The sequence below is a fragment of the Solanum dulcamara genome, chromosome 7 (genome assembly GCF_947179165.1).
Source record: "Solanum dulcamara chromosome 7, daSolDulc1.2, whole genome shotgun sequence".
NCBI lineage: Eukaryota > Viridiplantae > Streptophyta > Magnoliopsida > Solanales > Solanaceae > Solanum > Solanum dulcamara.
In genome coordinates, this window is record NC_077243.1 from 21,142,281 (window position 1) to 21,165,739 (window position 23,459).

Here is a 23,459-nt window from a genome sequence, read left to right on the forward strand (position 1 = left end):
TTATGGAATAAAATAAAAGTGTAATTTATATTTCTATATATATGCTGTTGCTTTCTGGGATGATGATATTTACCAAAACAAGATAAAAATAAGGTTTACTTTTTTTGTGCCTTTCTTTCCCCTTTTTTTTTTGGTTTAGTGGGTAAAAACAGTGATAGAAAAAGACATATGCGAGAACAAACATCATGAATATAAATTAATGTTTGAGGGTTTGTGGTCCGCAAATGAAGAGATACATACATCAATCCCATAAATAAAGTTCCTTCATATATATATTCTTGCTTCTTAGCTTATTTTGTATATATGTATATATTTGGGAATCCAATTCCTTAATTATTTTCTTTTCCATCCTCTTCCCTTTTTCCCGGAAAATTGGTAGGCAAATTTTCAATGTCTTCCTTCTTTTCTAGCTGATTTTTTTTCCCTGTGATTTTGAACTATTATAGTACCTTTTTTTTCCCTTTCTGCTACTGTAGTCTAGCTTGCTTTTTCACAGCTAGGTTTTTTTCCCACTGTCCTTTAATATTTTTGCTGAATTAATTCATCTGTTTCTGAAATAGAAATGTTATAAGGGTTTTGAGAGACTTATAGTTTATTTTTTCGTATTTCCAACAATTTTTGAATATCCACTTCTTGTTCTTCTTCTTCTGGCAGTAGCCTTAATTTATTGGTAAATTTTTACTTTTCCTTCATTGTAGTTTTTTTTTGAAGAGGATACAATCAATTTGTGCAGGAAAAGTAAAGGAAATAAAAATAAAAATGGTGAGAGGAAAAGTAGAAATGAAAAGAATAGAGAATTCAACAAGCAGGCAAGTGACTTTCTCAAAGAGGCGGAATTGTCTTACGAAGAAAGCTTATGAATTATCAGTTCTTTGTGATGCTGAAGTTGCTTTCATTATTTTCTCACACAAAGGAACACTTTTTGAATTTGCTAGCTCCAAGTAAGCAGTATATTATCTTAATATTAGTAATACCAATTAATTTCACTGTATTCAATGTATTCTTTTTTTTAATAATTCTGGCTTGTCTTGCTAATTGTTATTCTGATTTCCAAGTAAAGAGGCGTGGGCTTTATGTACTTTGAAAGTACGATGATACTGTTTTTGCTTTATTTTCTTTTGATTTGAAGTTGGTCTAGTCATCATGACCTCGTCTGCATCAATAGTTTAGCTATGGTCATTATTCGTAGGGAAAAAAAAGACCTTGTTGAAAGAATGATTAATGAGACGTGTTGTCTCCCTATAAAACTTGTGCAATCCTTCTATCGTTGAGTTATAGCTTTTGGGTAATAAATTGGGCTCATAAATTATAGACCTATGATCAATATTTTTTTATTAAGGAGTTCTCTTTAATTTCCTGAGAAATTCAGAGGAACACTTGGATATAAATTTGCGTAACGTTATCATTTAAATGTCTTCTCTACTTGAAAATTGTTTGATCAAATCAATCGACCTTAAACACACTATATTTCTTTTTATAGAACTGGGGAGGGAAAGAGGATTAGAGGGTTGGAAATCGAACTTTATTGTGAAGTGTGTTATTATTTTATCTTAGAACTTAAATATGTTATCAAATCAAGCATAGATCTTGTGTTTGAACCAACTCCATTAGAAAAAAACATTTTCTACATACATGCTTGGCCTATAAAAAAAATCAAGTCCGCACGTGAAGGCATGCTAAAGACAAAATTAAATGAGATGAACACATACTTAATTAACTCATCAACAAAGTGAAAGTTAAGGTAACCATTCAACTTGATTTCGAGAGATATACCAATTGAATTTGAAGTTCATACTAGTGGGACTTAGAAGGTTGAGATGCTAGGTGCAGATGTGTTATTTTATGCAATTCAGAAGGGGTCGCTTAATTTATTACCGTATGATATCACTGATGACAACATAACATTTCTTCTACATATATTGAGTAAAGTCTGAGCCGAGGATCTTTCGAAAATAACCTATCTCCGAGGTAGTGATATGGCCTGTGTACATTTTATATATCCTCCCTAATACCCACTTTGTGGTTGTATATTGAGGAAAGTCTTTTTTCTTGGAGTGGGGAGTGGGTGTGGAGGTACATATTTTGGTTGCTTTAAATCCTTTTGAGCAGTATGGTTCTAGATAGTGTTGATTACTACTGCTATATATGCATCTTTTTTCAGTATGGTACTAGATAGTGTTGATTACTACTGCTATATATGCATCTTTTTATGTGTTAGGTCACCATCCTTTATAATTCCTCTAGTACGTACCCTCATTATCTTGGGAACCAAAATCCAACTAAAAATAGTCTGGTTGATTGTGTTTGCAAACCTACTCACTAATGAGAAATATTACAAATCAAACTCCAGACTGATTACTTCAACTGAATCAGATGGTTCATTTGGTACATGAAATAAAGATAATAATTTCGGGATAGAATTTGGGATTAGTTTTATTCCTTGTATGGTTTGAATATCAGCTAATTTGGAGATTTTTTAATCCCACCATTTCTATTAAAATGGTGGAATTAATGTCTATTATAGAAATACCTCAGTGCGAAAGTGTGAGAGGTTGGTTATGGATAAATTCAGGAGAGGTAGAAGTAGACCCAAGAGAAGTACTGGGGAAAGGTGATTAGATAGGATATGACATAATTGCAATTTACCAAGGACAAGACCTTAGATAGGAAGTTGTGGATGACACAAATTAAGGTAGAAATTAAGTTGGTAGGTAGGAGTGCGTCCATACTAGTATATATGAGTGTTTTGTCTTGTTGCCCTTACTAGTAGTTGTAGGACTACTCTTGTAGTTTCCTGTTCTTCGATTCTGTGACTATCTATTATTTTGTGTAGCTTGTTTGTAGAATTATTTTATTGTAGTACTATGTTATTACAATTTGTTATTTTTGTTACTATCTATTATCTATTGTACTTATATCTTTTGCTAGACTATTTTTTCTTGAATAAGAGATCTATCAGAAACGATCTCTCTACCTCACCTCTAAGGTAGAAGTAATGTGTATACAATACTCTATCCTTTCCATACTCCCACTATGTGGGACTACAATGTACAATGAATTATGGATATGTTGTTGGTGTTGTATAGAAGGTGCATTAAAATAATACCATGAGATACACTTTGCTTATTCCATTCTGTGTACCAAAGAGTTTTTTATATCATCTAAAAGATATTTATGTGGAAGCCTTCTTAATAAAATATAATTCGTAATCTTGAAAATAAAGCAAATTACTTACTAGAATAAGTAAGGGTAATACAATAATGTAAATATGTTTTACCTACGCCGACAATATATATAACTTTAACTCTTTGGAATTGGGACTATGATGCAATTACAGGTAACTGATTATGCAACGACATACACTTTCTGGCTTGCATTCATTGATCATTTTCCAGCATACTTCTCTTTGATAATATAAAGATCTGGTCTTTTACATCCACTTCCTATTCCTGAAGGAATATGTACTGATATTAGCCTAGATTTTATTGAAGGTCTTCCTACATCTAAGGGGGATGATGTAATATTAGTGGTGGTAGATAGTCTAAGCAAGTCTGGCCACTTCATTGGGATGACACATCTTTACAAAATCATTTTTGCAACTCAGTATTTTTTAGATAATATCTTGAAGCTACACGAAATGGCTGCTACTATAGTAAGTGATAGGGACCCTATCTTCTTGAACTCGTTTTAGCAAGAATTATTCACCTTACAAGGTGTCCAGTTGCATAAGTCCACAACCTTCCATCCTCAAACAAATTGTCTGAAGTGCTTAACAGAAGTTTGGAGAGCTATTTAAGGTGTTTTTTTTTTTAATAGTCCTCACAATTGGATTACTCACCTACCACATGCTGAATGGTGGTACAATATACCACATATCACTCTACCCTTAAGTGTACACCCTATGAAGTTTTGTATGGTCAGAAGCCCCCAATTCACCTACCATACTTAGTTGGAGAAGCCTCTCTTAATATGGTTGGTAGATCCCTTGAGGCAAGGGAAGCGATAATTACTTTACTCAGATTTTGTCACGACCAAAATTAGGTCCTAAACGTGACACGACAATTAGAATCCCAAAAGATTCCAACCAAGCCTCTTAGCATACATAGCATGACAATTCAAAGCATGAGATAGAAGATAAACTTTAAATGCGAAAATAGTCTCAACATAAAGAATCTCGGATATAGGAGGATTCAAACATAAAAGTCAAATGACTTAAACATACTCGTATAGTCTAGGCATGCCTCTACTAAACTTTAGACGTGGCATAGGACAAGCCCTATCTCACCAAACAAAATAAAATATATAAGTCTTGAATATAAAGAAATAACATGACGGGTTCTCCCTCGAAACATAAGGACTCACCAAAGTAGCTAAGAGTAGATCACCGACTAGCCACGTGGAGGAGCGGAAACGTCATGATCTATATTATGAGACAATATAGACAAAAGTATGTGTTAGTACATGGAATGTACTAAGTTATGTGAGAAGTATGCATAATAATGAATAAGCGGACATAATAAATATGACCATATGATGCATGACCAAATATCTTGAAAAGTGTGAAATAAAACATAAAAATATATAATAAGGTCAATGCATCATAAAAACATCATTTAAGAACTTGTAAGAAAACATAGTCATTTTGTGGTATATTAACCTTAACCGACATTAAGACCATATGAGCTATAACATAGAATCTGATGTAACTCCCACATCGAGAAAAGAGAGACTACTTGCCAAGGTAGACTCTATATCATAATCATTATCATGTGCTATATGTGGATCCACTAGCTAGGCCAATTAAGGCACACCTATGATTGCACGTAGTTTGGGACTAGGGTTGCTACTAGAGACTTCCATACCAAGTCTCCACCATAAAGTGATCTTGGTGCTAAGTTAATCCCAACGAAATAAGTATATTATTTATCATTCATATCATTAGAAAAGACAATAATCAATACCAATCCACGTCATAAAATATATCATAAGAATAACTCCTTGTAAATCATGATCATAGCATACTTCGTCTAGACACTTACCTTTCTAAGCATCTAAATCATGATTCTTTCATATTGTGAGAAAACCTTTCACAATTCATTTATTCATTCTTGAAATATAATTTGTAGCTTTTCATAAATCATTCATAAAACCTTCATAAGTTCATGATCATAAATTCATAGTTCATAATTGAAAATCATCGAATAATGCATGGGTCCATGTGAAATTAATTTAAAATCATGTAATAATGTGAATTCATGCATAATAGGATAGAATAACATCAATTGAATTGAAACAGAAAAGAACCATGAAGAATTGACATGAAACCCTCTTGAATTGGGTAAAATTGAATTAGGAGAATTGAGTTCTTTTGGAACTCAATGGATGAAAGGAATCCATTGGTGAATTCCCACCTACCTAGAAATCAATCCCTAAATGCAAGGAAGATTGAAGGCCTTGAACTTGGAAACCCTAGCCTTGAACTTGAGGGGAAACCTTGGGAAAAGAATTTGATGCCTTAGAGGATTTTTTGGTGAATGAGAGGGAATGGGGTTAGTTTGAAGGGTTTGGGTAGTTATAGGACGTCCAAAATAGTCCAAAACGACGTAGTTTAGGAGTTAAACGAAGGAAAAAAGTCCAAAACACCCTTAGTTAAAAACTATTGAAGAGACCTACGACTGGGACCTACGGGTCGTAGGTCCTTGTACGAGCCGTAGAGTTGGTTCGTGGAAACCCATGTCAAAATCAACCCACTTCCTACGACCCATGTCATACGGGTCGTAGCAACTCTTACGGATTGTAGAACTCCTCGTAGAACTTAGGTACATGAAACAGCAGCTACTGGATTTGTATATTAATCCTAAGGTTTGAGTCTACGGGTCGTAAAAGTCTTTACGGGTCGTCAACCTTGTTCGTCCAGCCAACTTTTCAAAAACCCAAAAATCAAGTCTCTGATCCTTCTCTATGGGTCAATCCTACGGATTGTAGAACTTTCTACAGTCCGTAGGACCTCCTCGAGTGTCTTGACACTCAGTAGCTTCTACACCATTCAACAAGCTAGCTGCAAAGTACTTTGTTCCTTACTTTGTGGTTTCTAGAATTGGAGCGGCAGCCTACAGGTTGCTCCTTCCTGTTGATGTACTTATTCATCCCATGTTTCATATATCTCAGTTTAAAAAGTGTTATATATAATTCTCTAGTGCTCCATCTACCTAGTCCATATTATCCTGTGCCTGAAGCTATTTTTGAGAGGAGGATGGTCAAAAAAGGTAATAAGATTGTGTATCAAATTTTGGTCAAATGGTCTGGTCTTGAAGCTGCTCAGGCTACTTGGCATTATATATCTGAGTTCCAACATAGGTTTTCAAATTTCACCCTTGGGGACAATGGTGGTTTTGGTTAGGGGGGTATTGATACAATGTTAAGGAGAAGGAGCAAAATTTGAAATGTGGTTGTTACTGTTCAACTAGTTAGTTAATATTGTTCACATTTAGGAAGTTAAACAGTTAGTTATGGATTTATTGTTCAACTTCTATTAGAGCCCGTTTGGATGGGCTTAAAAAAGTAACTTTTATGTATAAAGTGCTTTTAGAATTTTGAAGTGCTGAAAGTTATTTTTATAAATAAGCAGTTGAGTGTTTGGATAAAAGTGCTTATGATGTGAATTTTAGGGTTAAAAGAATAAAAAAAGGTAGTTTGAGAATTTAGTTATAATATAAAGGATATAAAAGTAATTTACATGGTCAAAAAAAATGACTTTAAGCACTTTGGAAAAAAAAGTTAGGAATCCTAACTTTTCATTTCTGACTGACTTTAAGAACTTTATGGCTTAAAGTCAGCATTAGGCAAACACGTCCAAAAGCTAAAAAGGGGCTTTAAGTTGGTTTTGACCAACTTAAAGCCAATCCAAACGGGCTCTTAGTTAATTCACTTCACTAGAGTCGTAATGCTACAATTGGAACTCATGAATTGAAATACGAAATCTTCTTCTCTCTTTCTTAAATTTCTCTCAACTAAAATATCGGATTTCCCAGATTTAGTTTTCTTCTTGGGGATTCATCTCCTGGATTAACTAGGTGTCCCATTGTAGAGTCCAAAGGGTTAGTGTAGTACTTGAAGCATATAGATTGATACCACAAGGGATGAATCTAACACCTAAAACCATAGAGATGATAAAGATTGTTGTATAGCAAAAGTTCTCCTTTAAAGGAGGTGCTAGCCTAGCTCACAAGGCACTCTTGCCACAAATGGCTAGGGTTTAGCATAAACTGAAAATTTGTGCACTATAATAGAATGAATCTATTAAAAATATTTAACATTCCACACTCAAATAAGGACCGGCCATCATCCCATAATTTGAAGAAAGAAGCTACAGAGAATTTATTAAAAAGAAGAAACTTTAATACACAAGAAGTATACATCTATTCTAACAAGTTCCTTAATGAGAAAGATTTTAAAATTTAGTGGTTGTTTTTGTGATTGAACACAGATTAATCTTCTGAAGTTGAAATCTATTTTTTTTTTTTATAAATATGAAGGTTGTTGATATAAGATTATAAGTTTAGTTTCACAGACTAGAACTCAGAAATTTCAAGATGATTAGAAATCATTAAGGTATAACCCTTGGTCTATTATTTTGATATGTCATAGTGCTTATTTGGTGACAAAAAGAAATTGCAAAATTTATTATAAGTGGGTGGTGGCATTTCTCTTTGTAGACACAATAAATAGTAGAAAACATAGTTAGATTTGTACATTACAAAATTATTTTCCATTTGTCCATGTTTACATTAGGTAGGCTTCTTGGGGTACGGCCCTTTCTCGATTGGATCTTGTGTGAATGCAACATACTTGTTGCAATAGACTACCTTTTATACTCAGTATAATTACTAAATTAACATACTTTTGTGTTAAAGAATTTTAAATACTCTAGTCTCCAAAACCTCTTTGAATTGTTGTAAGGAACTTTTCTTCTCAGTTAATTCTGAATCAACTATGGACATGACATTCAGCAAATCATTTGAAATTTTGAACATAGATATAGTGAACTTTAACATAGTGTTTTTTGAGTCTATGTTCAAAATTTCAAGTAATTTGGAGTTGTGGAGAAAACTTTACCATTAAAGGAGGTTAAAGTTTTAAAACTTTGAAGAAATTTTAAGTATGTCTTGTTGGGTTAGGTTGAATTTGAGCTCAAAAGATATTGAATTTTGATATCTAGCTTGGAGGAATGCTACTATTGAAATTTGAGCTGATTTCGTGAAAAATTGAAAAAGTTGGAAATTTGAAGTTCTTGGTGTTATTGAGAAAGAAAGAGCAAAAAGAGTACATTTGATTCAAAACTCCAATTGAAAAGTGTTAAAGTTGTTTGAGTGATTTTGGAAAATCAGAGTTAAAAAATAATGACATGAATGAGTCTTTTCTCAAATGGCAATGTCATAGATTAGCCAAACTTTTAATGGATGACATAAATAAACCTTCTCTCTAAGTTCGATAGCATATTTGAGATTTTTTCCTTTTTTTAAAACAAAAAAAAAGTAGAAAAGAGGAAATATATCTTAATCAAACACCTTAAATCTAAAAATAGATAAAATGCTTTTCCCAAAAAACATGTTTTTGGCAACCCCACCCATCCATAAATTATGGCATGATGTGGACTCTTCACCCCTCCCCCTCCCACGTCTAGGGTGGACATTTGAAGTGTAAGCAATTTAAAACGAGAGTCCAATATTGAGAAACAAAATTGATATGAGTCCTGCTCTAAAATTAAGTTGTGGATCTTTTTCTGATTCAACCATAAAGCTAAATCAAGAGATGAAAAATGTCCAAATCATATAAAAACCATCCATCTCTTATATAGGCGATATGGGACTCCGCAAAGAGATTATGTCCTGATAATTTCACGGATCGCTATATTTTATTTTATATTTCACCAAAGTGACTAACCTTTTGTTATAAAAGTCATTTTTTCCTAAGTACCAAAGAAAGTATATTACTAAACAATTTTGTAACAAAAAGATATCACTCAACTAAGGCGGAATAGTCTAGAAGGGTCCTTGTGCTTGGCTCACATTGTTACATGTACTCTTCTACTCACAACTTTATCAACTAAACACTTAAATCCTTTGAAACATAATATTTTAAAACTTTTTCTCATCTAGTCAGTGGTACTTGTAATACAATCACTACATGTTGAATTTCATGTCATTTTTAACTGCCATGTAGGAAATAAAATGTTAAAATTAAATAAAACCCCAAAACTTAAATTGAGAAATCATTTTCTATTTCTTCAAATTTTTTCCAAATTTGTCCTCTTCTTCTTCTTCTTCTATGCAAGTTTGGTCCAATTTTAAGTTTTTACTTTTTAAAATATGTTCATTTGGTTATAGGAATTTTGTGTTCTTCAGATAGGATGAATGAAATTTGAAAACAGATTGAAACAACATATTGAAAATGTTGGGTGAGGGTGGGAGGATATATTCTTGTCATATGAAGATTTGAAGAAATTGGTGTGGGTCATATGAAGATTTAAAGAAATTTGTGTGGTTGATATTGTTAGATTCAGGCGATGTTGAGTACGTCGGAGAAGATAGAGTATTTGTTGAAAAGAGTAAGATCGATAAGTCCAATACTTTTTTTTTTGGAATAATAAGAGGATTTTGTATTTGTGGAGACTCTTTTATAGAGTGATGAAGAGGGAATTTGCACAACGAAGAGGATGAAAGGCAACAACCGAAAAAAAATGGGGAATTGATTTGGATAGAAAAATTTGAAGAGTAGAAAAGCAAAAAAAAAATAACAATTTCTTTTTGTTTAATAATGGGGAATGAATATATGGGGAAGATGATTCTTAATTAGATCAAAAATTGATATTAGGTGCCTTTTCAGAAGGCTTTACGTCCCTTAAAGACGTGTATTACATGCTCTTTCGTCAAATATGCCACATAGGATAGTCAATTGAAAAAGGGGTTTAAAATGCTAAGTTTCAAAGGGTTTAAGTGTTTAGTCGATAAAGTTTTTTGAGTAGAAGGAACCATGTGACAATCCGAGCCAAATACAAAAGTTTCCAAAGCTATTCCATCATCAACTAATTTGCTTATGTATCATGAAAATTCATGTTACTCGAATTCTTTAAAAATATTATCAAGTGAACTTCATCAAATATGCCACATAAGATGGTCAATTGAAAAAGGAGTTTAAAATGCTAAGTTTCAAAGGATTTAAGTGTTCAGATGACAAAGTCTCTTGAGTAGAAGGATCCATGTGTCAATCCTAGCCAAACACAAGGGACTTCAAAGCTATTCCACTCTCAACTAATTTGCTTATGTATCATGAAAATTTATGTTACTCGAATCCTTTGAAAATATTATCAAGTGAGTTATGCATTTCTCGAAGGATTCAAGACGGATGGGCCATATTTTGAAAGATTCAACCAACATAAATAAAAGTTGTTATGTCCATTATCACTGTATTTTCTTTGTTTCCTCATTGTGGCTCTCGTGATATGCAAGTAAAGTTATGTAACCTTTTTATTACAGCTTTTATATATGCAATAAAGTGAAATTTGAGTTATCATCCATAAAACTAATCCAAATTCTCTCTTTTAACTACTTTTTTGTAATCACGAATTCTGGATTTTTGTTAGTTCTTCCCTAATTTATGAAACATGCCAAAATGATGTATTGAGAGTATATATATAGTGACTTCATGTACTGCTACAAAAGCACAAATCTAGGTCTTCAAAATTCAGATTTGATGAAAGCTTTACAATAATTATATGGGATGATTCAGCATGCAGAAGATAATTAAGAGATATCGTGAACATGCAAGAGAAACAACGATGGTCAACAACAGCACTGAACTCGAGCACAATGTGGAGGTTAGTATTATTTCTTATGTGCATCAAACAATAATTGCAATTAGTAATACTTCCCCTTTTGGCTTTTAAATTTCCCTTAATGCTATTAGTTTCAATATGTTATGAGGAAAGGAAACACTTGAAGAGATAAAATCGACACTGTAGGAGAAGAGAAAGAGAAGAATAAAAGACATTATTGGTAGACAAGTTCTTCAACTTTTGTTATAGCAAAGTTTAACAAATTAAAGAGGACTATATATAGGAGAATCCTAGAACTTACTTCTAGATAAAGGTTATCATTTAGAAAATGTAAAAAGATGATTCTTGAGGTCTTTCTAGATATGATTTTACTTATAAAAGATATACAATATAAATTCTAGTTCAACTTTATCCCAAAACAAAATTTAAGATAGATTTACAATATTGCTTGTTACATGAATCTCCATATACAATATTTTCTTTGTATCCACACTCAAAGGAGGATTACAAGCTTGGAGTTCGACGAATACGCTTTAACATGCTGAAACTTGTCTTCTACCTTAAGTTTAGCTTTGTTCTTTTTTCTCAATGTTAACATGTTGGATTTCTCTTCAATATTACTATGGATACTTATGATATTTGTAACACTCAATTTAATTCAAATTTCGCATACCTTTTTTCCTTTATTTCTTGATGGTGATTACGGTGTATTCCTCCTCCTTGTTCACGACTATAGCCTCTAAATGATTGTTGGTCTTTCACTTCATTGTGGAGTTATTACTTTTGCTTCTTCCTCTTCCATGACTTTCATTTCCTCTTTTTTGTCCACACCCTCTAGAGCTTTTTCGCCCTCCATTATCCTTTAAGGATGCCATGGTTATAAGAAATTGCTCTAGTTACACGTCTTATCTCCTTTTTGTCTTTCATTCTCTTATGAAGAATCTTTAATTTCTATCATAAAATTTAAATTTTTAGACTCCTCAATAGAACATACCATATAATTAAATTTAGGTGTTAAAAAGTGCAACTGACATCTTCTATTTTCTCTCCATATCTTTTTAACTTGTTCACAACAACCTACGCTCTTGGATAGCAATTCTAAATGAATTGAAATTTATTTAGTTTTAAAGATTCAAGTTCATCCTTTAGAGATTGAAGATATTGCTTTTTCACCTAATTATCGACTTCTCAGAGAGAATTTTGTAAAATCTTCTAAATTTCCTTTGAGATTGTTACATTAGTCAATTCTCAAATATGATATCATCCAAGCGTTGATAAATGAGAATTGATAAGAGAATGTGGTGGTTGTAGAAGAGGAAGAAGGTACAGTAGCAATCCCAATATTGAAGAGAAAAGCCAAATATCATTTAAAGGTCGTGATTGTGAATAAAAAAAAAGGAAAAAGACGTGATTACCATCAAGAAACAAATGAAGAAAGGTTTGACAAATTTAAAATTTATTATCATAAATTAATCATTACTCAAAAATGTCATAGCAATATTAATTGAAGGGGATCCAACCTTGTGGATGATGAGAAAGAAGAAGAGTCGTTACTATTGATCCACTTAAGGGAAGCAACAACACAACATAGAGAGGGATGTCGTAAATGTAATTTAAAATTTTCTCTTTGCTTCAAATGTTAATCTCAAATTTCAAAAATCATCAAATAAACTTGGAAAGCTTTATAAAAATATCTGCAATTTGATCATGGTTCCACACATATGATTGCTTGATCTATTATCCAAATATCATGACCTACAATTATCCTTCTTTTCCATGACCACAACCTCTGAATGATTACTGACTTTTTTTTTCATTATTAGCTTTTGTTCTGATTGTTTCTTCTTCTTCCACGACTGTCACGTCTTCTTTTTGTCTATACCCTCTAGAACTCTTTTCATCTTCTTCATTCTTTATGCCTTGGTTTTATGAAAGTGGCCTTTCTTGTCTCCTCTTAATTTTTTGTTCAGACTTGTAAACAATATTCCAACTGCTTCATCGTCATAGATTCCATTGACACTCCTCAATAACACACATCGCCTTATAAAATTTAGGTGTAATGAATCGGAGGCAGCTAATAATGTCATGTAAAAAAGACCAAGAAGGATCATATCCTTAAAGAGAAGGAGTAGGAGATAGCTTTAGGCAGAATCGTATAATTACAAGATAAATAATAAGACAAAGGAGAGGATTTAGACAATTCACTTTGAGTACTAGAAAGTCTATTGGTAAAAAAATCCTCATGGAAGAGCCGCTTTGGCAGAATTTCTAAGGGTCCGTCTGGATTGACTTATAAGTTGATGAAAATAACTTATAAATCGTTTTCAGCTTTTTTGAGTGTTTGGCTGATCAACTTAAAGCCATTTTGTACTTAAAATAATCCTCAAAAAATAATTGAGTCTGTTTGGCTTAACTTATCTAAAGCAGCTTAGAAGCTAAAAGCAGCTTATAAGCCAAAAAAAATTGAGTTACGCATGGAGATATTGACATAAGAAAGCTAACTCTCATTATATATCAAACTTTTGCTTTGGCTGCTATTGACTTGACTACATTGTCTCACTGAGCAGTGTTAGCTCATCGAGGAAAGAAGATGGGCCAAATCATGCGGGTAAGTGCCCAATCAATTTCATACCAGCTAGCTACTTCCACTACCATCACCCCTAATAAGACATTGGATTATACAAAGTATCCTAATACTATGATGTTGACAATCTGGTTGGCGGCATTTTCAAATTCAAAACATTAAAAATTATTTGAATCGTTGTTCCAATATATCTCATCCTTAGAGGCTAGTTTGCTTGCACTGGTAGTTGAGGGGGAAACCTTAAGACATGGTATAGGGGTGAAGGTATAAAGGTACCGCAATGCAACCCAGTCTGGTCTAAGGAGGAGTGGGACTGTGGAAGCTGCAACAAAGGGAAAGGACTTTCACCAATTTATTGAGTGAGAAGCGGATGTTGGTGAAAAAGGGAAGTTGAGTTCAAGTTTGGATCACATGGAATAAGTCAAAGATCCTGAGATGATTCTGATTAAATCGGGTATTCCTTATAATAAGGAAAAATCTTTCAAAAATATGTCAGGGCCTCTTTTCTCTTTCTTGTTCTGCTCACTCGTAGAGGTAGGTATGGGGTCCAGTCCTCACTAATTTCTCAAAATTTACTGGCCACCTTTTTTTCTTTGTCAAAAGTGGTTGGCCAAATATTGTTTCTTTGTCAAAAGTTTGCAGCTTCTTCACGTTTCTTTTGTCAAAAAAGGTAGGCGGGAGTTCCTATAAAAGGAGCTCTTCAACTCCTCATTTTAACACACCAATTCACAAAGAGAAAAATATTTAGAGAGCTGTGAGGATTTCATAGACTATAAGAAAATAGTCTGTGAAGAAAACTAGAGTGTGAGCAATATTTTTAGAAATGTGGGAGATCAAAAGAGTGTTATTCCTTTTGAATGTGTGGTAGTTTTGTTTTTGAGTATTGTACTCGGTACTACCCAGTGTAAAAATTCTTACTATAGTGATATCAGTTGCTCCTCTTGGCCCGTGGTTTTTCCCTTATTTGGGTTTCCATATAAAAAATTTGGTGTCATTATTTTTCGCATTTTATTTCTACTATTTTGACAATATATAGTTTTGTGCTAGTCCATATTTCCCAACAAACTGGTATTAGAGCAGTGTTTTATCTGAGTATGCTTTGTGGTTACAGCATAATCTGAACTTCCACATCAGAAAAAATTTACTTTGATTTAATATATTTTTGGGAAAAAAACGATGAAAGCTAACACTAGTAGAATGGTTACTTTGAATGGTGTTAATTATGTCATTTGGAAGGGAAAAAATGGAAGACTTGCTTTATGTGTAAAACTTTTATCAACCAGTTTTTACCACTGTAAAACCTGATAATAAAACAGATGAAGAGTGAAATCTATTGCACAGACAAATGTATGGATTTATTAGGCAATGAATTGACGATAATGTGTTGAACCAGATTTCTGGGGAGACACATGCTCGTACCCTATGGGAGCATCTTGAAAGCTTGTATGCTCGAAAGACTGGGAACAATAAAATATTCTTAATAAAGTAAATGTTAAGTTTAAAATATCATGATAGTTTTCCGATGACAGATCACCTGGTGTCTTGAACGAAGAAATGAGAAGAAAATCTCAAGGTTCTTCTTCTTCATCATCGGATGTCCTGGTAATTGGCTCTAGGGAGAGAAATAAAAATCGTGGTTCTCTAAATAGAGAACATAGTAGAAGCAAATCCAGAGGCAGACTTAGGGATATTGAGTGATATCATTGTGGCATGAAAGGGCACACAAAGAAAAAGAGAAAAATAAAGAAGATAACAATGAAAATTGCCTAGCCACCGTCTCCACCGAAGATCTTGTTATAGTCCTTGATGCAGATCTGATAAATATTGCTTGTGATGAGTCAAGTTGGGTTGTGGACATTGGTGTCGCATCTCATTGGCATCAAGAAAGGAATTTTCTTCTTCCTATACTCCTGGTGACTTTGGAACCTTGAGTATGGGTAATGAGACTGTATCTAGGGTGGTTGGTGTTGGTACAATTTATTTGAAAACTAGTATTGAAACTAAACTAATTTTGAACAATGTAAAACATGCACCTGATGTTCGTCTTCACCTAATTTCTGTTGGTGTTCTAGATGATGAAGGATATGTTAGTACCAATAGCGGTGGAAAGTGGAAACTCATCAAGGGTTCCTTGGTTGTGGCTCGTGCCAACAAATGTCGTGGTCTATACTGAACTACGACTTCTACTTATGCCAATATGGTAAATGCAGTTGAGAGTGATAACTCATCAATATTATGGCACAAGAGGCTTAGCCACATCAATGAGAAAGGACTTAATGTTCTAGCCAAGAAACAATTGCTGTCAGATTTCCAAAGTGCTAAATTAGAAAGTGTGAGCACTGTTTGGCTGAAAAACAAAATAGAGTTTCCTTTAAGTCCAATCCTCCTTCAAAAAAGACAGAGTTGCTTAAGTTGGTGCACTCTGATTTATGCGATCCAATGAAGACAAAAATTCTGAGCGGTGCACTCTACTTTGCCACTTTCATTGATGACTGCTCAAGAAAGCTTTGGGTCTATGTCTTGAAGATTAAAGACCAAGTGTTGGATATCTTTAAGCAGTTTGCTTCAGTTGAAAGAGAAACTGGAAAAAAACTAAAATGTATTCGTACTGATAATGGTGGTGAATATTGTGGACCATTTGATGAATACTGTAAGCATCAAGGTATTAGACATCAGAAGACTTCTCCTAAGACTCATCAGCTTAATGGGTTGGCTGAGAGGATGAACAGGACCTTGATGGAAAGAGTTAGATGTTTGCTTTCTGAAGCAAAGTTGCTGAACTCCTTTTGGGGTAGGCATTATTGACCGCTGCACATGTTATTAACTTATCTCTTACGATTGCTTTGCAAATTGATGTTCCAAATAAAGTTTGGTATGGAAATAATTTTTCCTATGACCACTTGGAAGTATTTGATTGCAAAGCCTTTGTACATGTGCCGAAAGATGAGAGGTCAAAGTTAGATGCAAAGACAAGGCAGTGCATCTTTGTTGGATATGGCCTTAATGAGTTTGGTTACAGGTTATATGATCCAGTTGAAAAGAAGCTTGTAAGAAGCCGCGATGTCGTCTTCATGGAAAATCAAACTATTGAAGATATTGACAAAGTGGAGAAGCTAAAATCTTCAAGTTCTGATAGCATAGTCCATCTTTATCAAGTTCCTCATACAAGTGTGCATGATGTTGATGGGCATGATGATCATGGTGATGCTCAGAATCAAGTTCCAGATCAACATGTTGATATTGATAATAACAATACTGTTGTTATTGATGATGCTCCTGCTCATGAAGTTATGGAAGAAGCAAATAATCCTCTTAGGAGGTTCACAAGACAGCGTACTCCTTCCTCTCACTATTCACCTAATGAGTATGTGATACTCACTAATGGGGGTGAACCAGAGTGTTATGAGGAGGCCATGGAAGATGAGCGTAAGGATAAATGGTTTGAAGTCATGCAAGATGAGATGAAATATTTGCATGAGAATCACACTTATGAGTTGGTGAAATTGTCTAAGAGAATGAGAGCTTTGAAGAATAAGTGGGTGTTCAAAGTTAAAGTTGAAGAATACAGCTTGAGGCCCAGATACAAAGCTAGATTGGTTGTTAAAGGATTTGGTCAAAGAAAGGGTATTGACTTTGACAAAATATTTTCTCCTGTTGTAAAAATGTGCTCCATTCATATAGTTTTTGGTTTGGCTGTTAGTCTTAATTTAGAGATTGAGCAGATGGATGTGAAGACGGCTTTTCTTCATGGTGACCTAGAAGAGGAGATTTATATAGAACAATCTGAGGGCTTCAAAGTAAATGGTGGAGAAAATTTTGTGTGCAAACTCAAAAAGAGTCTCTACGGAATAAAGCAAGCTCCTAGACAGTGGTACAAAAAGTTTGAATTTGTTATGGGGGAGCAAGGCTACAAGAAGACTTCTTCAGATCATTGTGTATTTATACAAAAATTTTCTGAAGATGATTTTATCATTTTCTTGCTATATGTGGATGATTTTATCATTTTCTTGCTATATGTGGATGATATGTTGATTGTGGGTAGAAATACTTCCAAGATTGTCGAGCTGAAGAAAGAGTTGTGTAAGTCTTTTTCTATGAAAGACTTGGGTCATGCCAAATAAATTTTAGGCATGAGAATTACTCGTCTGAGGGATGAAAGGAAGATTTATCTTTTTCAAAAGAGGTACATTAAACGTGTACTAGAGCGCTTCAACATGACGAACGCTAAGCCTGTTAGCACACCTCTTGTTGGTCATATGAAGTTGAGCAAGAAGATATGTCTTACAACTCGTGAGAAAAAAGAGAACATGGCCAAAGTTCCATATTCCTCCATCGTTGGAAGTTTAATGTATGAAAGGTATGCACTAGACCTGATATTGCTCACACAATTGGTATTGTCAGCAGATTTCTCAATAATCCAGAAAAACAACATTGAAAAACTGTAAAGTGGATACTCAGGTATCTAAGAGGAAGCTCAGATAAATATTTGAATTTTAGAGGATCAAATTCAATCTTTAAGGGCTATACAGATGCTAATATGGCAGGTGACCTTGATAACAAAAAATTCACTACTGGATATCTGTTTACTTTTTCAAGAGGAGCTATATCATGGCAGTAGAAGTTGCAGAAGTGTGCTACACGGTCTACAATTGAAGCTAAGTATATTGCAGCTACTGAAGCTGGCAAGGAGATGATATGGCTCAAGCAATTTCTTCAAGAGTTTTGCTTGCATCAGAAGGAGCATGTCGTCTATTGTGACAGTCAAAATACAATAGACTTGAGCAAGAACTCAATGTACCATGCAAGGACTAAACACATAGACGTGAGATATCACTGGATTTGAGAAAAGATAGAAAATAAATCTATGCGGGTTGAAAAGATCTCTACAAATAAGAATCTTGCAGATATGTTGACCAAAGTGGTAACAAGGGACAAGTTCGTACTTTGCAAAGAACTTGTTGGCATGAGCTCTCTCTGAGAAGATGAAGATATATCCTTCTAGTGTATGGACTGGAGGGGGAGATTTGTGGGGTCCAGTCCCCACTAATTTCTCAAAACTTGCTGACCACCTTTTTTTCTTTGTCAAAAGTGGCTGGCCAAATGTTGTTTCTTTTTCAAAAGTTTGCAGCTTCTCCACATTTCTTTTGTCAAAAAGGGTAGGCGGGAGTTTCTATAAAAGGAGCTCTTCAGCTCCTCATTTTAACACACCAATTCACAGAGAAAAAAATATTTAGAGAGTTGTGAGGATTCCAGACTATAAGAAAATAGTATGTGAAGAAAAATAAAGTGTGAGCGATATTTTTAGTAAGGTGAGAGATCGAAAGAGTGTTATTTCTTTTGAGTGTGTGGTGGTCTTTTTTTTAGTATTGTATTCGGTATTACCCAGTATAAAATTTCTTACTATAGTGATATCGGTTGCTCCTCTTAGCCTCTGCTTTTCTCTTATTTGGGTTTCCACGTAAAATTCTTTGTATCATTATTTTTCTCATTTTATTTCTACTATTTTGACAATATATAGTTTTGTGCTAGTCCATTTTTCCCAATAGTTGGGACCCCACAAAGGGGAGGAAATCGACTGAACATCTCAGCTAATGGTAGAAGGCATGATCTTTTCAACCACACAAACGTTTTTGTTGAATATTATTTTTGACAGGCACAATTGGTTAATAACAACTTGAATTTTATTATTGCAAAGTAAAGGTCCGCTTCGACCTTACAATTCTTACATACTATATTTCTTGCACTCGCATTCTAGCAACTCTCTTTTTTTTCTCACTCACTTGTTGTTTGCTCACTTGCTTACTTTCTTTCTTGCTTTCTTATTTGGTTGGTAACTCAAATGAACCACCTCTATTTATAGGTGGTGATGGAAGAATCTAGCCAAGGATATTTTCTACTCTATTCTAGAATGTTTCTCCAATTACTTAATTCTAGAACTATCCTCTCCAGAATATTTCTAGACTTTTCTTTCTAGAACACTTATTCTAGAGATCTTCCTTCAATTCTCTACAACTTCGGAATATTCCAAGTTTTTCTTGAAATATCTTAAGTATTAATTAAGTTGGTAATGAATTATTAACAGTTTGGTCTTCTACTTTCTTTTTGTACCTTTTCGATTGATTCACAACAACCTTCGCTATTGAATGATAATCAGAAACTCGTGGTTGATTGACAATATATATAAGCAGGTGCTTTTGAAGCTATTATTTCAAAATTGTTAAACAAAGAGAAATATTTGGAGACAAGAGGTTTGTGGGAGAAGAGAAAAAGAGGAAGAGAAGTAGATAAGGCCTAAAATACTGAAGAACTTATAAAGGTTAATTGAACCCGAGGATATATTCCTTAGTTTTACACTTGTAAAGGTTTGAGCCCCATAAGTTCTTTGATTTTGAACTCCAACAAAATTTTGTATCTCATGAATGTTCCTTGATTTTGAACCCTTTGGCAATGATGCTTAGATAATGATAGCCATTATATTGATTAATTTCATTTTTTGCAGAACTTGAAGTATGAGACAGCTAACATGGTGAAGAAGATAGAGATCCTTGAAGTTTCCAAACGGTTCTCAATTGTCTTAATTAGTTGTCACAATTCTCAATTTACTACTCCCGAAATAAGTGTCACTTAAATAAAAATAACGCCCATTAAAAAATTAATATATACAATATGTAATTTACTAAACTATTTATATTAAATAACTATCTCTAAAAAATTGAATACTATTAAAAAGATGGAGTATAAAGATATAGCTGAAAAAACATATTAATTTTTATCTTGAATTCTTAAGATAACACTTATTTTGAGATTTTTTTTTCTAAAGTAACACTTGTTTCTACTTATTTACTTATTAAAGTTTTGAATTGGGGAATTAATTGGTTAGGAAGCTGATGGGGCAAGGATTAGGGTCATGTTCAATGGATGAACTACAAGACATTGACAGCCGGCTGGAGAGGAGCCTCAAAATTATCAGGGCTAGAAAGGTATTATTCCCTCCTTTCAATTTATATGAATTAATTTAATTAAAAAGACTTTTAAAATTTGTGGTTTAAATAAGAGAGAAATATTTGTGTGCCTATAAATTATTTCACTAAGGGTAGATGAACATTTTAAAGTACATTGTTACTAAATATAGAAATATATCATTTTTTGGGACTTACTAAAAAAAAAGTGAGTCATATAAATTGAAACACAGGGGAGTAATTGGATTCATTATTATCCAAATTTGACACTAATATTCTTGATTCTTTTGTCATTTTAATTTCTAGACTCAATTGTTCAAAGACGAAATAGAACGCCTAAAAGCCAAGGTATGATCATCAACAACTAATTAATTTAATGCATTTTAGGGCTTTTATAATTGGTATAATCTTAACTAAATGCAACCCCCCCCCCCCCCCCAGGAGAGGCTATTGCTCCAACAAAATGCAAGTTTACGTGAAAAGGTGAACTCTCTAATATTTGCTATTGAATTAATTAATTATTATATTATTTTAGCCTCACACAAATATTTGAGGTTTAAAGCACAAACAAGTTTCAAAAATTTTATAGTTATAAACGTTATGACAATATATTTTTAAGATCATAAATTTTAATGTTCTTTCTTAAACTCTATGCTCAATCAAATAGCTTCAGCGTCCACAAAATTGAAATGAATGGAGTAGTTAAATCATCCAATTCAATTTTCTTGTACTTCTTTTCAATAGTGCTTCAACCTTAATTTTTTATTTATACATATCAATATTCATGGTTGCGTCATTATACTTGACATATGTTCATTATCTTATAGAATATTCAAACGTTTTTTTTATTTTTTATATTTCAAACAATTTGTTACGCTAATAGTTGCATTTATGTTCTCATTTTTTTTCACATTTGAAAAAACATTACTCAACCCAGTGCGGGCTTAGGCCAATGCTACTACAGCCAGCGCCTGCACCCGCACCTGTACCAGCACCACCACAAACACCACCAGCTCAAGTGAAAGAAAGGGAAAATTGTAGCCGAAGTACAGAGAGTGTGGAGGTGGAGACTGAATTGGTTATTGGCCTTCCACAAATGCGCTGCTCATGATAGTAGCTGGGATCAGGAGTCAGAATTTTTCACTAAGGGAATTCAAATATAAAGAACGTAATTTTCCGTCGAAGATAGCGTGGATAAACCTCCTCTCGATTCTACCTGGCACCACCCTTGCTGGGACAGAGAGACTACTTGTTCATATTTTGTTTTACATACATATTTTCTTCCTCAGTAATTTATTATATTAAGTGTCTAGGATTTCTCAATTATTTACACAATGAGTTATAGATTTAATAAATAAAACCTTACAATAAGAGTGTAATGTTTGCCCTTATTTTTTTGGTAACCTTTTGTTGTTTAGCCAAGTGTTGTATCTCTATTTCCCTGAACAACTATTATAGAGAAGCCTGATCTGAGTTGCATATGTATTTATAGTGTGCTTCCTTTCTATTTTTTTAAACATTCTAAACAGCTCAATTGTTTTGTAGTGTATTACAAGTTTGTTTTTTGATTTTGCCAGATATCTTTATTTTTACATATATAAAAAAGATTTATAAACGAATTTAAAATTTATAAATTTTTACAATAATCTCAAAGTCAATATTCAATAATAATTAGGTTTACAATCATATAAATATTTAGTAAATTTCTTAATGCAAAAACAATATATGGGCAAACTCTACAGGTTCACATGAACAACGCAACAATCACTGTAGACCCTCTTTTTGCTGTATCATTTTCTATGTAAATTGTAAATGGTTAAATCCACCCATTTTCTCTATTAATTATCTCTCATCATATATACATGTGAATATATAAACGTATCAAATGACTTTTTTTTGGGAACTTTCAAAAATAGTAAAGATTTGAAAACATAATTAGGCTTCTTAGCTACAGTTTGCTTAATTACGTTTCATAACTACAGTTTCAGTTGCTATGTCAATTTTCGTTTGTATATCTCGCTGCATTATACAAATTGAGCTTTCAAAGAGATTGTATATATTCGCTTTCAGATTTGTATATTCATTTTCAGATTTATATATTCGCTTCTAGATTTTCTTTAGAGATTTGTATATTCGCTTTCATATTGGAATATGAGCCCCCAAATTTGTATAATAGCAAATTTCACTTAACTGTAGCCAATTCACGTAATTAATTGAAACTATACCCTTACCACATAATATAGTAATAATGTTTGTCAATCTGCATAATACCCTTATCGCATAATATAGTATTAGTGTTTGTCAATCTGAGTAATTTTTCTTTTTTCTTATATAGTCCATTACAAATGTTATTTTAGTCATATGATTTTTTTTTTAATTATGGAAGATCAGTAAGAAACAATATGAAATATCTATATATAAAAAAAAAAAAACAATAGTACATAAATCTTTATAAGGACGTCTTCTCTTATAACGGTAAGTGGGCTGCATAGACAACAGATTAAACGCTGTGTCAGCCCAACAATCTAACTCACTATATTTATGTGCTCCATTTACCCAATTTGGTCCAATTGTCACATATTTTGTAATGGGAACTTACATAAATATGATATATGAAGAAAATATTTGTCATTTATATCAATAATAACTTTTTCACACAATACAATTTTAATATATATTCAGAGAACAATTTATAAAACACATATGATATAAATTTTATTCATAGATAATATACACACTTTAATATACTTATAATACACTGTGTCAATTTCTTACCAAACAAGCATAATACATTTTAAAATACTTATAATACATTTATATTGCATAAATAATTTACTTTTAATACATTATCGATTTATCATAATATTGCTATATTTTGATATAGATGGTAATAAATAAAAAAATATCGCTAAAATCAGTAATTATTTATTAAAAAGTGTTCAGTAGTTTTTCCTTTTGTAATCAAGACATACTAATTCCCAAAATAAATGATCTCTCATTTTTTCTCTTTTAAAATACTCTCTCTACTTCCTTTCTTTTCTTCCATCGAAAGTTCTTCAAAAATCGAGACCAAAATTTAAAA

At 33.0% G+C, this 23,459-nt stretch overlaps 1 protein-coding gene across 2 annotated transcripts; it reads left to right on the forward strand.

Moving 5' to 3' along the window:
* The first annotated feature begins 228 nt into the window (after window positions 1-228).
* On the forward strand, window positions 229-21,862 carry LOC129895134 (MADS-box protein SOC1-like). Of its 2 annotated transcripts, none has more exons than XM_055970793.1 (8): window positions 229-375; window positions 734-941; window positions 10,789-10,876; window positions 19,918-19,979; window positions 20,299-20,398; window positions 20,684-20,725; window positions 20,819-20,860; window positions 21,326-21,862. In XM_055970793.1, the coding sequence occupies exons 2-8, from the start codon at window positions 760-762 to the stop codon at window positions 21,416-21,418; spliced, it is 609 nt and encodes a 202-aa protein (XP_055826768.1). In that variant the 5' UTR covers window positions 229-375; window positions 734-759; the 3' UTR covers window positions 21,419-21,862. The 2 variants fall into 2 exon arrangements, with proteins under 2 accessions (XP_055826768.1, XP_055826767.1); XM_055970792.1 differs by having other exon boundaries at window positions 233-375; window positions 21,315-21,862.
* Window positions 21,863-23,459: the final 1,597 nt, after the last annotated feature.

Excerpts from the sequence above, each read along its gene's own strand:
- LOC129895134 (XM_055970792.1), top strand. The coding sequence starts at position 760 with ATGGTGAGAGGAAAAGTAGAAATGAAAAGAATAGAGAATTCAACAAGC. Across the intron at positions 19,980-20,298 it reads ATCCTTGAAGTTTCCAAACG|GAAGCTGATGGGGCAAGGAT; the intron begins GTTCTCAATTGT and ends TTAATTGGTTAG. Across the intron at positions 20,399-20,683 it reads AAATTATCAGGGCTAGAAAG|ACTCAATTGTTCAAAGACGA; the intron begins GTATTATTCCCT and ends TTTAATTTCTAG.